Below are 14,137 nucleotides of genomic sequence, written 5' to 3' on the forward strand. Positions count from 1 at the left end.
AGCACAGATGAGAAGCAGGCAAGACACTTGTGCCCTCACTGTGGGGTGTTGCACGTACCAGTAGGGCTGGGAAGGAACAAGGAGCTCCTGAACGGCTGCAGACAACATCACTAAACCTCCCCTTATCCCACATTATCCCCCCTCAGCTGTTCTGCTGGGGATGCCATGTGCTGCTCAACAACTGCCGTGTGCCTCTGGGGGGGCAGCCATCATGCAAAGGCTGAGAGGAGGAGCCCCATCAAGCTTTTACATCCCAGAAGTGCTGCCAGTCTTGGGGAGACTCTTGCAGAGCACCTAGATTGCAAAGGTCCCACGGGCAGCATGCCACCACCCCTTTTAACATGCAGGCGTAAATCATCTCCAGGTGATGGAGATGAAGCTTAATGCAAACGAGTGATGACTTAAAGATGAATGCTAGACCAAATCATGCTTGAGTGAGTGAAGGAGCTGGGAACAGGTCTCACATCTCATTCTCCCTGTCTCTTTGGCTAACAAAAGTCTTGATCAGAATCATCCCATAGGGATCTATGTGTGCCTTCAGCTGCGTTTTGGCTTCCACAGCGGCTCCATACTTCCACCTAGTGACCGAGAGCTGCCACTCCGACCGCCTGATTCTCCATATCGTGGGTGTCGTAAATGGTTTAGGTTGAATAACTACAAACAAGCAAAAGAAATAAACTCGTGAGCTATTGCTTTTTGAGCAGAATGATAGGATTTGTGGGTTTTTGTTTTTTTTTTTTGATTTTTTTTTTTTTTTTGTCTGGCTGCTGAGTTGGAGCGACTGCTTGTATTGGGACAGAGCTAAGAGCAGAACTATCAGCAGCAATTAGCCCTAATTACCTGGAATCCCACCCTCCTCTGCCCTCCGAGCTCGATTTAACCCCGGTCTGGGGTTTGTACTCCTTGTTGGAGTGATGCTATAGGTGTACAGCTTTACTGTCCCATCTTCAGTGTTACCTTCTTGTTGGAAATTGGACTCATGTTGTGGTTCATTCTCCAGCCCTATCTCCTGTTGTCCCTATCTGGGCTTTCAGGGGGCATCCTGGATGATCCTGATCTGATCTGCCCTTTTGTTTGGGGCTGTCAGTGGACCCCATTAACAGCATCTGGCTCTACTTGTTGTGTTCAATTGACCCTCTTCTTCAATACCTGTTCTTTGATAGCATTTGCCTTTCTGATAATACTCTCAGATCCATAATATATATATATATATTTATATATGTATATATATATTTCTGGCTGTATTTGCAGTGGGATTTTAGCTAATAAGTAAACTGTGTAGACTATTGAGCAGCTCAGAGTTAACTTTCAATGGGCTCCTGTAATCATTGGCTATATGCACATGAAACATCAGGTCTTGATCAAAAACAAACCCAGCACCGCTGGTTCTATGGCTGGGCAGAGCTCCAGCACTTCCATAAAGGTTGACTGCCCATGACTTTGTGCTACGGCCTCTCTGAATCCAGGCTAGGGAAGAACAAGCAAGCCTGTTTCATTTCCCTTTGGGGATGAGGTAAGAGCACGCATACATTCTGCTGTTGTTTGACTGGTGTGTGGTAACTCATTAAACTGTAGCTATGCTGTTGTCTAACAGCTTGGTGTTAGCTACAGTGGAAACTTCCATGAAAGGCAATGGAACCAATGGAAGGCCACAACAGCCTGCTTTGTTTTTGTTGGCTTCATCAAAAACTCATTCTTCCATCTGGGCTTCAAATGGATGTGTATAGACGTGGGAGTAGATGTGATGCTCGCAGCTATTCAGGATCTGATGAAGGCTGAGCTGGATCTTCCTTGCAACCAGAAGAGACAGTTGTTCCGTAACACTTCTTTCTACTGCAGCGTGAGGATCCACAGGGGAATGGGAACTTGAGATGTGGTAGGAGGTCTAAATGCCCTTTGGGCAGAATTCTAGCCAGACTTTGACACAGCTGAAAACGCTGTGGAAAATTTGAATTAAGAGTGTACATGAAAACCTCAAAGTCTGCTTGCTGGGAATGCCACTCCCAGGCTGGGTATCAGCGTATCAGGAAACCATACAACCCATTTATATTGTGTATGGGGGGAAAAGAGGGATTGAAAGACTTGATAATCCTCCTGTTGGTTAAGCTAGGCATACAGTCTCAGGATGGCTTAGGTTGGGAGAGATCTTAAAGATCATCTAGTTCCAACCCTAAGGGAAGGATAGTTCCAGGTTACTCCTATTGTGGTTGTTAAAGACTTGGAAGCAAATGGTTAACAGCAAGTAGCTTAAGTTAATCATTAAGCGTGCCCAGTGGACAGCTCTGAGCTGTCTGTAATGAGTACTGCTGAGAAACGAGTCGGGTGGGTTTCAGCACAGCCCCACTTTGTTATCCAGGCAGGGACTGACAGAGTTTCCAACCAAGCATTGTGGGAGAGTCAGTATCAAAGGGATGGGGCAGTTACCCTATCACAGCCTCCTCGGTGAACTCATCCGAGCAATGGAAGAACAAAGAGGATAAGGTAGGCCATACTTACAATCTTGATAAGGGCAATAAAAAATAAATCTAAATGATATTTCATAGGACTGCTTTGAAATCCCAGGTTCACACACATTGAGGCTTTGGGCTTGACCCCTAGAAACTGAGTTTCTGTTAAAAGGTGCAAGAAATACAGGTAAGTAATTGCAGCATTTATAGTGGAGCAATAGAAGTACCATTGCTAGTCTGTAGTTTTACATCTCTGTATTACTCCAGTCTAATGATTCAGATGCTTGGATTTGAGAGGAGGAAAGGAAGAAAAAATAGCAGGGAATGCTTGGTGTTGAGCGCACATGGTGCTTCAGTTGGTTTCCCATTTGTACCAGGTGTGACTATGAAATGCATGTTTTTAATTGCCATGGTTGCAGACTGTTATGGGGCCATTTACCTCTCAGCTGCCATCTCTATGGTAATGGCAACAGTAATATATTAAGCAGTGGTGGAAGCCAGGTTTCTCCATCCTAGGGGACTCAGCCATAGACTTGGCTTCCTGGATGTGTGCTATGGTTGCATTAAACTCATCTCAAATCTCTTCTTTAATCCTAAAAGAGGGAAGGATGCTTTAGAGACTGCGCCGTGTCTGCCTTCAGTGCTCAGTTTAGATCAGGAGGGGGCTGCTGAAGTGAACCCAGGAAAGATGGTTTATTTCGTGATGTCTTGGTGGAAAAGGCAGAAATCCTTCTGGAGAAATTTCAATGAAATTATGTACCAGAGAATTCTCCAGGCATTAATAGGTGTATGATCCTTGTGATAGTGCTGTGTGCAGCATGTACTTAGGGTGGACATTAGGTCTTCATCACAAGTTCTATAGATATGCTTTGACTTAGTGGGCATGGCTGTGTTCTAGCTTTTGTCCACTTCTGCAGTATCACTGACTCTAAGTCCTGTCATTGCTTTCACTAATTCCCATGTTCCATCGGCCAGTGTCATGAAATAGGGCCACAGAATGGAGAAGACCATGCTGAGCTTGGTTGATTCTATGGTTCTTTGTAACTCCGCATTAGTCTGCCTTGTCTGCTATAGCAGAGCATTCCTCCAACAGATCTGCAGTGGGATGAAGGATTAACAGATGAGATTTGTTTTAATGTTACAGAAAAGATGCAAAGGTCCTGAGTTATGATCCTGTGAAATCCCCATCCATGTTCCAAGATGAACGTATGGAGACCATCTTTTCTGGTGTTTTTTGCAGGTGAGGACAGAAGTGCTCTCTAACAACACTGCAGTACTATTGTCACTGGGTAGGGCACAGCCTGATTGCAAGTGGGATGCTCAGAAGTGTCTGTAAATGCTGTTGGATGTTATGGGGCAGTGGCTTCAGCATACTGGAAATTATCCACCTTTTTCATTGGCCATTCATGGCATTCCTCCATAGCCATGGATTTCACCTCCATAGCTTTCTGAATGTCTGAATTATTGTTGAGTACCTCTGACATATGTTGGTTTTCTTTTGCTTGATAATCATACAGTTGTTTAAATGTTGAGTTCATGATGCAAGCATGTCCAGTAGTTCTCTTTAATGAGGTGAATGCAGATGTTAGGTGAATTTACATTGACTCAATGAGATGGAAATGTTCATAGAATCACTATGGTTGGAAAAGACCTCTAAGATCACCAACCCCAGCCCACCCACACCATGCCCACTGACCAGGACCCTCAGTGCCACACATTCATGGTTCTTGAACACCTCCAGGGGTGGTGACATGATCAGCTGCTGCTTTGGTTTATCATGTCCACGGTAGTGTTGGAACTAAATGGTCTTTAAGGTCTATTCCAACCTAAGGGAAGAGGATGAACAATCCCAGTTTGGATGCCTGGGAAGAAGGGCTTGTGAAGGCTAGAATCACAGAAGGACAGCTGCCAGATCACTGTGCCTTGTCTTGAGATGGGTTTCCAGTCTTTGCATTAAACCTCAACCTGATGTTGAGTTGTTTTTGCAGTGACCTCTGAAGGACTGCTTGTAAAGCCTGGGGAGGGCAGTGTTGCTGGAGGAACTTGGATTACTATCACTCTGGATGGTGAGTGTTCAACTCTTGTAAACCTTTGCCAGGTATATATCAAAGTAATGGAGAAGCAGGTCTGTTCTGATCTTTGCAATAGAATATGTTCTAAAGTGTCTGCACCTTGTGACTGGATGCGAGTGGTCCTGTCCTCAGAGCTCTTCTCTTTGACTTGGACTCAGGGTCAGCATCCCATGAGCTAGAACATCTCTCTCCAACCAGCTGGCCCCACCTGGAGGTGTCCCTGGTGAATGCAGACCTGCCCACGTTGCCATGTGATGTCTCTCCTGTGTATTTTGACTTTTCCCTCATAAGATGTAGAACAAGGTATGATCCCTGGCTTTAATATCAGATCTTCTGGTTTAGAGAAGACCTTTAAGATGATGGAGTTCAATTCTCAATCTGACCTATTGAGTCCCATCACTTAGCACGTGAGTCCCCCCCAGTGCCATGTCCACCTCTCTCTTAAATACCTCCGGGGTTGGGGACATCCTCCCTCAATGTTTGATAACCTCTCCATGAATAAATTATTTCTCATATACATTCTAAAGAGAAGCTTGTGGTAGGAAGAGGAATAAATACAACTCTATGCAGCAGCTGGGCAATCTAAGATCCCTCTTCTCCAGCCTGTCATAACTTAATGTGTGTTGCTTGACTGGCAGAATAAAAGTGCCTCGAGAGGCAGTAGGAGCAAACCTATTAGAGTTCTTCCATCTCTCACTGCTGTGGTTTGTCTGGGAGTTAATTCTACTGATTGCTGTGCTATGAAACCATGTTCACTGAGGATGTGGTACTAATTTACAAACCAGGCTTCTCTGTAAATCTAGGCAGCCTTGGGTTGTTTTAATATTAATGAATTGCAATTGTTCATTAGTATTAATGAATGCTAATGAGCATGTGTATGTGCTTTGCATTTACATACACTGTATGTTCTGGTATAGTCCTATTGCATTCTGCACTCAAGTACAACTTTTTCCTCTGCCTTCATATTCACTTTATAAACTATAGTTCCAGAGTCTGGGTTTGCTTGCAGAGTTTGTGTTCACCACATGAATGTAGTTTGCTCTATCAGAGCTTCAGTGAACCTGTTTGGAGTGGTGAACCTTATTAGAGTGGTGACCCAACGAAGGACCCTTTTACCTTGAAAATAACAACTCCATCTGTATAAAAATAATATATTTCTTTTTCTCCTACTTAGGCCTTCACCCCAGGAGGGTTTGTACTACGTGGAGGTGAGCTTTAATGGGCGCACGATTAACAACCTGACTGGGCTGGAGAAAGAAAACTATGCTTTCAAGGTAATCACTAAACAAAGATAGAAGTGATGATAAAAGTTTCCCGTACTGAAAGGAATCATGTTGGTCTCACAGGGTTTGTATTGAAATAGCATCTCTTTAAGTGACTGCATATCAGGGTGTGAAGCTAAGATGCTCCTTGTTCCCCTTAAAACTAGAGCACAAAGCATTCAGTCATCTGGCACTGGACAGTCTATGTGACCTGAGCTCTTTCAGAAGCAATAACATGAGACTGAGTTAACCTATCTGTGCACTTCAGCCACGCAGTCCACCTTGTGGGTTTGTTTTACCCTTGTCCAGAATTGTTGTCCATACTCTTAGTGATGCCCAACTGGATACTTGCTTTCCTGTGTAACCTGCCTATGGTTCTGCGATTCTTGGGGCTTTATTAAGAGCAGTTATGACATGGTGCTGGGGCCTCTTGCTGAGCAGAACACTTAGCCATATCTGTGCACTTCAGGATGAGGCCTTGTGTGTTCAGAAGTCACGTCCCCCTTCTGCTAACTTTGAGTATCAAGCAAGAAAGCCCAGCATTTCAGTAAATTGCACATTAAAACCGGAGAGTCATTGGGTGGTTCAGCTAGCTTAGAGAGCTGATGAAAAATCACCAGGGGATGCTGTTAATGAGACACATTGCAAGCTAAATAAAACACAACGTGTCTCTTTGTTTTGAGGCTGGGACCTGGGAGCTATACGTATTAAAAATTAATTTACCCTCTGCAGTGGATTGGAAAAGCCTGCTGCAGGCAGCAACAAGTCTGAGTAGCTCACAAGGCTCGTGTCAGCTTGTGGTCCTGGTTTTTGTGCTGGTTTTGGCTGCTTTTTTTGCATTATAGTGAGTGGGCATGGAGGTGATGGCTGGATTAAGTGATTTTCTCTTGGGCTGACAGTGGCATCCATAGGTGCAACAAGAGAGGACTCAAAATGAAGGTGAGGGAGGGAGATGGAGATGTGATGGAGTTTTAAAGAAATGGGTGATTTGGTGGATAGGGACAGGCCAAGTGGGGAATGTTTATTTTTTCCTGTAAGGCTGATGAAATCAAGTAGTCAATGACTTAGGACCTGGATTTAGCCAGCCAGCAATGTAGCAGGCCAGTTTCATGGAGGTATTTATGGCAGAGAAGCAAATGGATTTGTGCAGAATCTGAACAAGCCAAGTGCCTTTATAGGTCATCTGAAGCCCAGGGTATGTAAATACCTTGATGGATCTGACCTAGTGTTACTCATTTCCAGAGCGCAGAATGCTGCACAGGGGAAAGACAGCATTACTCTTGCATTTCAGGGCAGGTATATGAGAAATAAGGCTTTCCAAGGTCTTGCTGCTTAAAGCAAGGCTGTGCCTGTGCTAGTGGGCAAGGTGGGCAGTGCTGGAGTCCACATCCAGCTGCTGCTGATGGTGAGCTGATTCCATGTGAGTTATCAGCACGTGGATGGCCATGGGTACTTCTGGCCCTTTGGTAGATGAGCAATACTTTGAGTATTTCCTTTCTTCCTTAGAGGACAAGGAATTCTGTCCTGAAGACACTGTGATGTGTTGTACTGTGTTAACAAGGGTCAATATAAGCGTTTCCTTGGCTATGCTGTCTTAGTTTAGGTTGGATATCAGGAAAAACTTCTTTATGGAAAGGGTGGTTAAGCACTGGAATGGGCTCCCCAAGGAGGTGGTTGAGTCACCACCCCTGGATGTGTTTAAGAGCTGTTTGGATGTGGTGCTCAGGGCCATGATTTAGCAGAGGGCTGTTAGTTAGGGTAGGATGGTTGGGCTGTGGTTGGACTCGATGATCTTTAAGGTCATTTCCAACCTGAGTGATTCTATGAAGTATCCCAGTACTGTGAAGCAGAAATAGCTTTGAGCAGTGTGCTACTGATGGGAAGAATTACACCACTTGCTTGGTGAAATGGAGGTCTGAGCATCTGAAAAAACGTGGCTTAGAAATATTGTAGTTAAACCAAATCTTCTGGGATTGACTCAAAGCAGACCAGATTACTGGAGAGCAAGAAGGATGTAGAAAGTGCAGCAAGCCGGACTCTGAACACAAAGGGGGAAGAAGTAATTCCCTTCTCAGAGCAGGATTCTGCTTTGAAGATCCAGTCCTAAAGCACGAGTCTCTGCAGTGTGGTTGCCAACTGTGTTGTGAACAGTGCGTAATCAGATCTTGCTGGGCTGCTGTGAGAATGGCTGCTGTTTAACTACAACTTTCTCCTTGTAGTTTTCTGCTGTGCAGACGCCTGTGGTTTACCAAATTAGCCCGCCATCTGGCGTCCCAGGTAAGGGACCTTTTTTTGTGGAGTTGGGGACCACTTTAATTATTATTTGATGTTCCATCCCATCTTTCTGCTTATGAGAGATCTGTCTTGCTGGGTTTAACGCAGGCTTTTCCACAATATAATGCCCAAGCTCATGCTAACCAGGAAGATGGGTTTTCAGGAGGAGTCTGTTCCCTGCATACAAGAGAGATGGGCAGTGCACTTAACTGCTCATCCACCCAACTCCATCTTTGGTTTCTAGGTGCTTTCAGGTGGAGTTCAGCTCTGGATTCTCATTCCTCGTAATACAGTGTCTGTGTACAGGTTTCTTTGTTAGCTGGATGCTCGGCTTCCCAAGGAAGAACATGAGTAATGCCAAGTGTTCAGTGCTAGCTGAGAAAAAGTCATGTGGAGCTTGTGGATATGCTGCAGGACTAGAAGGACTCATTACTTGTTGGACCCATAGAATGAGGATAGGGGTGTATCAGATGATTTAAGCTATCTGTGCTGACAGCTGAATCAACCTGGTACCCAGCATAGTCGGTGGAGTGTTGGGAGTGATCCAACTGGCCAAATGGTGGTTGGTATTGGGGCGAGTTGAATTGTTCTTCATCATCTTACTGACCACATGAATTAGACCCAAAATCTGCAGATCTCCACTTTTAAAAGACACATTTCTGTTTCTATTTCCTCTTCAACAGGAAATTTAATAGAGATCTATGGGAAAACAATTGCTGGGAGATACGAGACCCTGGACTTCAATGCAGATTATATTGATGGGTAATTATATATAAGTGTCTACCTGACCCAGTCCCTGTAAATTGTTTTCTTCTATTGCACTCTGCAAGAACAATAAATTGCAACCAGTTGGCCCAGAATTGCCATTTACTGCTTTTGTGCTTTATTGCTGCTCATGAGTTGGGCTCCAGCAAACTTTGTTAATCTAATTGCAACTGGTCCATTAAGCTAGTTGGTTTGTTTACTGGCAGCACAGTCAATCACAGCTCAGTGTGAATTTACTGTAATTGCATCTGCTTGCTGTAGATTTTATTTTGGTTAGCAAATTAAAATTTAACTAATTAAAATAATGTCAGAATCTTCAAGTTAAATAAATTTCCCCTTCCATTTGCATTTCTAGAAATGCTGTTAGTTGGAAGAAAATGCTCTGAGTCACAAGACTAAAGCAGAAGTGTCTGGGGACAGAAAGCTTTGTTTTTCCACTGCTTTAAAACCTCTCTGGTCACTTCTCTGTTTTCAATAGAGGTTTGAATTTGTTTTCTGCCTCTTTAAGGGTTGCACTCAACAGAGCAAAGCAGGTAGATTTCCAAACTTTTCTTGAGAGAAAGCAACATAAACTTGGCCACTGAATGTTGACTGGAACATGTTGCCCAAGGAGGCTGTGGATGCCCCATCCCTGCAGGCGTTCAAGACCAGGCTGGATGTGACTCTGGGCAGCCTGGGCTGCTGGTTGGTGACCCTGCACACAGCAGGGGGTTGGAGCTGGATGAGCACGGTGGGCCTTTTCAACCCAGGCCATTCTATTATTCTGTTTTTCCATTAGGTTGAATGGAAAAGTCCCTTGCTGAGCAACTCAGCTCTTTGCCACTGTGAATGAAAGCCCAGTGCAGATTCCTGACATACCTGTTGCACTCATCTACCAGCTCTCACTGGATACACATTAACATCCTTTTGTTCAATATTCATTACTGTTTTACCTGCTTCCAGTGGACCTGTGAAGCCTTTTATTGGTGGGAAGAAAAGCTGGTGTGTCCGCAGGTTGCTCATGCCTGCCTGCTCCACTTCTGGATTACTCATTGTTTGACCTCCTCATAGCCAGAAAGGAAACGGCCTTGGAGTCTTGGCTCACCACATCCCAGTTTCACATGAAACCCATTTAATTTACCCATTTCTGGTGTGTGTTACTAAATATGTTCCAGGTGGAGACTTGAGCTTGACCAGAGCCTCTCAGTCACTCATATTCAGATGGAGGAAAGAAAGACTTTTTCTTTGGTGTTCTAAAAGCATCGTGTATGCTTTTTTTTTCAGGCTTTATATAGGATACAGCGGTTCAGTCATGAATTGATTGTCTTTGAAGCAGTGATTATTTTTCTGTTCATCCTTAGCAGCATTGCAGATAGAAACTATTCACTCATAAGAGAGGGGTAGGAATATATTTACTGGCACAATATAGCACTTCAACAAAGCTTATTGTAACTAAGATGGTAAAGAGTGGACCTCTTTGCTTTCTGAACTGCTTAATACATGGAGGTAAGAAGCTCAGATGCAGCTGGACCCACTCTTAGTCATGGACTTGTCAGTTGTTTGAGGGCACAGTCAACCTAATGTGTAACCTTTGTAACCTAACGAATCTTAAACTTACTAGTCATGTAATGAGGACCTGCATTGGCAGGGAGCCTCTTGGTGGTGAGGTGCAAGGGACCTTTGCATAAGGGTAACCCCAATAAGTGCTCCTACTCAAGGAGAGAACCTGTCTTGCACTTGTCTGCCATACAGAAGAGCTTAAGGGGCTCTTGGGCTGCTCACTGTTGATAGGGTAAGGTGGTTGACTCCTAGTTTTTGATGTGTGCTAAGCTGACTTTCAGCTGTTGACCCATGTATCTGCCATCCATTCTTTCAGCCTGTTGTTTAAGATTTGTGGTCACTACAGGACTTGGCAAGAACTTAATTATTATCAGCACTGTGCTCTCTCTCTGTCTGAGCAAGGCCTGGAGCATAACAGCCAGGCTGAGGGAAGGGAATGGAAGGGGAGCACACTGTGACAGGCGTGGGTCCTAGCAAAGTGAAAACGTCACTAGATATTCTTAATTACTTATTTGCCTTAATTGCCTGTTGACTCATCAAGACGCATTACCATCTTTTGCTTGTTATACTAATTACTGTTAATTTATTGCTCCTCCTCTCCAGTGGCAGTTCATTCCACTGTCAGCTCTTTAAAGTAGGGATACCTGATTTTGATGTTAGTAATTTGAGTATTTTCAAGTCAGCATCTTCTGTTGATGAGATAAAGAAATGACTGAGTTCCATCTTGAAGCACTTTGGCTGCACCAGTGTGGTGCTGTACTTGTGCTGCCTGGTGCTTTAGGAAGGTGGGGGTCTATCTGGGACCCAAACTAGCAATGCTCTGAGACTTGGCTCCATCAAATAGTGTTATTGTATTCTTTGTACCTGTGATAGTTTCCATGGAAATAAATAGGAGGCATTACAAAACTCAAACAAAACCCCAAACAAGTTGGGTTCATCCTGTTTTCTAGGTTAATAAAGGATAGATACAAGTGAGGGAAAATTCCTGACCCTTTTGAAAATACTGGTTGCTGATTTTAACAGAATCACGGTATCATAGAATTGCTCAGGTTGGAAAAGACCATAAAGATCAAAGTCCAACCACAACTTAAGCATACTACCCTAAATCTAACAACCCCCTGCAAAGTCGTGTCCCTGAGCACCACATCTAGATGGCTTTTAAACACATTCATGGGCAGTGAATCAGTCACCTCCTTGGGGCAGCTATCTTATGTCCTTTCTTTCTTTTTTTCCCTAGACCAGCTATTCTTGTGGCAGAAGGAGATGGATGGACCAGCCTCTGCTCTTTTGCTGATGGGCAAGCTGGAAGCATGTCAGTTGTTGACCTACCTTGGGTTTGTATTGGTGTAAGGCCTCAACATGACTTGTGCATCAAGGTTTTCTTGGCTTTTCAATAAACTACTCAGTTTTGGCATGATGTGAAGAAGGACTGTGGGGGGCTGACCAGTCAGAGTGGGTGAGGGCTGCTGGATCGTTGTTGCTCCAGCCCTCTGGGCGCTTTCATGGCCCTCTTGTGGCCCCACTCCAACAGCCCTATGTCCTTCCTGTATTGTGGCCCCAGGCCTGGACACAGTACTACAGATGGGGCCTCAGTAGGGAAGAACAGGGTGGGATGATCCCTCCCTTCCCCCCCTTCTGGGCTACGATTAGTGATGTGCTTCTCTCAGTGTCTGTGAGCCTTGGAAAAGCAAAGATGTTGCTACAAGGAAATGAGAAAAAAGCCTGCTCCTTCAGAAATCAGTGCCAGGGCTTCTCGGTGAGTCCTCTTATTGGGTTGTAAAATTCCTCCTGCCTCCCAGGAGGGGAACCTAAATGCAGATTGTTCTGTTGATGATGGAACTTGTTGTTTCACAGCTCCCAAAGGTTAATATAGCACCAGCATAGCTTGCTTAATTGCTACTCATTCCTACTTGCAGACCGGGGGCATGCAGAGCAATTAAGAGAGGCATCAGAAAGTGCTGTCTTTTCTAGGAGCTTTTGCCTAGAAAAAAAGCCCACAGTCTGTCCTACTGCTATAGTTCAGTTTTAAGAGTGGTAGCAGGTGTGGAATCATCTCTGGGAATACTCATTTATTGCCTATCCCCAGTGCAGACCGTTTTAAAGTTAGGTCCTCGGTTGTAAAATTCAGGGGTTTGGTGCTGATCTGGGTCTGGTCCTCCAGCTCTTCGATTGTCTTGAAATGGGCAGTGTGGTCACTTTATAAATCCTTGCAAACCAGGCTTGGAGTGAGATTTGGTTACCAAAATCCCATTGATTTGCTTGGAAGTTTGGTGTTCAAATCCTTTAGGGGTTTAGCCCTTAATGCAGCAAGGGAAGTGCTGGTTGGACCTTGGAGATCAGGAACAGTTTCCCTGCCCTTAGGAGAGCAGGGGACAGCCTGCATATGTTCTCTGCAGCACGGTGCCAACTGTGCTGCCTACGTTCCCCAAGCAGGAAATCCCTTCTGATGCTGATAAGGAGTGGGTTTAAAATGTGAAAACCACAGACCAAGCCAACCTGTTCCATATGTGGTCAGACAAATGATAGTTTAAATTTGTACAGATCATGTCGTAGCATCATCGGGTACTATGGTTAGGCTGCGGTTGGACATGATGACTGATGGACTTTTCCAACCTGGGTAATTCTATGATTCTATGATCGTTGATGTCCTCCTGCCCTCCCAAACCTGTTTTACCATTTAATACTTTTTCCCATCTTGCCGGCAATCTCTGACCTCCTGCTCAGACATCAGCTCCCTCTGTCCTATGCAGGTCATCTCTTTCCAAAGGCTTGGGTCTAAATTGCCCTTCTCAAGTTTAGAAGACAAGCTTGTCTGCTCTAGCTCATGTTTAAAATGGGATTTCTGCAAGTCACCAGCAGGATCACCTTACCAAAACAAGAATAAAGGTGGCAAATTAGAAAGATGGGATGTATTGTCCTAGGCTGTTCTTTTCTCCCTTATTTCTAAAGGAAAGCAAGTGTAACTAACTCAAATGTGAAAGCTCACATCTTTGATTAGATGCTTCTCACTGTGTTTTGATTTTTTTGCACCCAAAAGCTCTTTGTTTCTCCACAGCTACTCCATTCAGACAGAAGATGGGCTGGGAACCATGCAGTGCCGGGTGGAAGGGAACCACATAGGTTGGTGAAAGTGTTGGGGTTTGTGGGAGAGATCATAATTCTGCTATTCCTTCAGCTCTAGAGGTGCCACTATTTTTTCCTTTAGTATTTTATTTCATCTTGTGTATGATGGGCTTAAGAGATAATAGAGGTCTTAAAAACTGGCACCTTCCTGGCATGGTGTATGAGGTCAGATAGGATCCATAGGATCTGAGAGGAGTTTTTCCCCTGAGGTTCAGCTCGTAGATTCAGGTATGTAAGAACAGATCCATCCGATGTAGTACGATCTAAGGCTGTGAGCTTCCTACTTTGGTGTTCAGTTCAGTTGAAATGCGATTGAATGTTGCCTCCAGTCACTCCACTAGACGAGAAGGATCACATTTCTTTTCTCTCCTCCAGGGTCCCACAATGTCAGCTTCTCAGTGTTTAACAAAGGAAAGTGAGTAAAAGATCCTTTTTTTTTTTTTTTTTTTTTTTTATCTCTCTTTTCTTTCTCCCTGTAGTTCATATAGGAGCACAGCTGCATTTTTGAGTCCAGGATAAGTGCATGAAACTTGTGTTTCATTATTTAGTCGTGATGTTTTGCTGGCTTGAGAAGATGATCATCAGATTAGGAATGAAAGGGCAGTGTGTTCCCAGGCGTCTCTGCTTTGTGATTCTAACGCTTCAAGCTTCAGTG

At 44.3% G+C, this 14,137-nt stretch overlaps 1 protein-coding gene across 4 annotated transcripts in view; it reads left to right on the forward strand.

Annotated features, from left to right (window-relative positions):
• The first annotated feature begins 1,971 nt into the window (after positions 1-1,971).
• Positions 1,972-14,137, forward strand: part of PKHD1 (PKHD1 ciliary IPT domain containing fibrocystin/polyductin) — a 191,966-nt gene continuing 179,800 nt past the window's right edge. Inside the window, exons 1-10 of one of the 4 annotated variants that reach the window (XM_015859836.2) lie at positions 1,972-2,481; positions 3,592-3,687; positions 4,436-4,513; positions 4,678-4,822; positions 5,694-5,793; positions 8,001-8,058; positions 8,739-8,817; positions 11,597-11,671; positions 13,415-13,479; positions 13,858-13,897. In XM_015859836.2, coding sequence (XP_015715322.1) covers positions 3,648-3,687; positions 4,436-4,513; positions 4,678-4,822; positions 5,694-5,793; positions 8,001-8,058; positions 8,739-8,817; positions 11,597-11,671; positions 13,415-13,479; positions 13,858-13,897 — 680 coding nt within the window. In that variant the 5' untranslated portion in view covers positions 1,972-2,481; positions 3,592-3,647. Of the gene's footprint in view, positions 2,482-3,591; positions 3,688-4,435; positions 4,514-4,677; positions 4,823-5,693; positions 5,794-8,000; positions 8,059-8,738; positions 8,818-11,596; positions 11,694-13,414; positions 13,480-13,857; positions 13,898-14,137 lie in introns of those variants that run through there. The other 3 variants (XM_015859832.2, XM_015859833.2, XM_015859835.2) reach the window with 3 other exon arrangements.

Source organism: Coturnix japonica, chromosome 3, assembly GCF_001577835.2.
Source record: "Coturnix japonica isolate 7356 chromosome 3, Coturnix japonica 2.1, whole genome shotgun sequence".
Taxonomy (NCBI): Eukaryota; Metazoa; Chordata; class Aves; order Galliformes; family Phasianidae; genus Coturnix; species Coturnix japonica.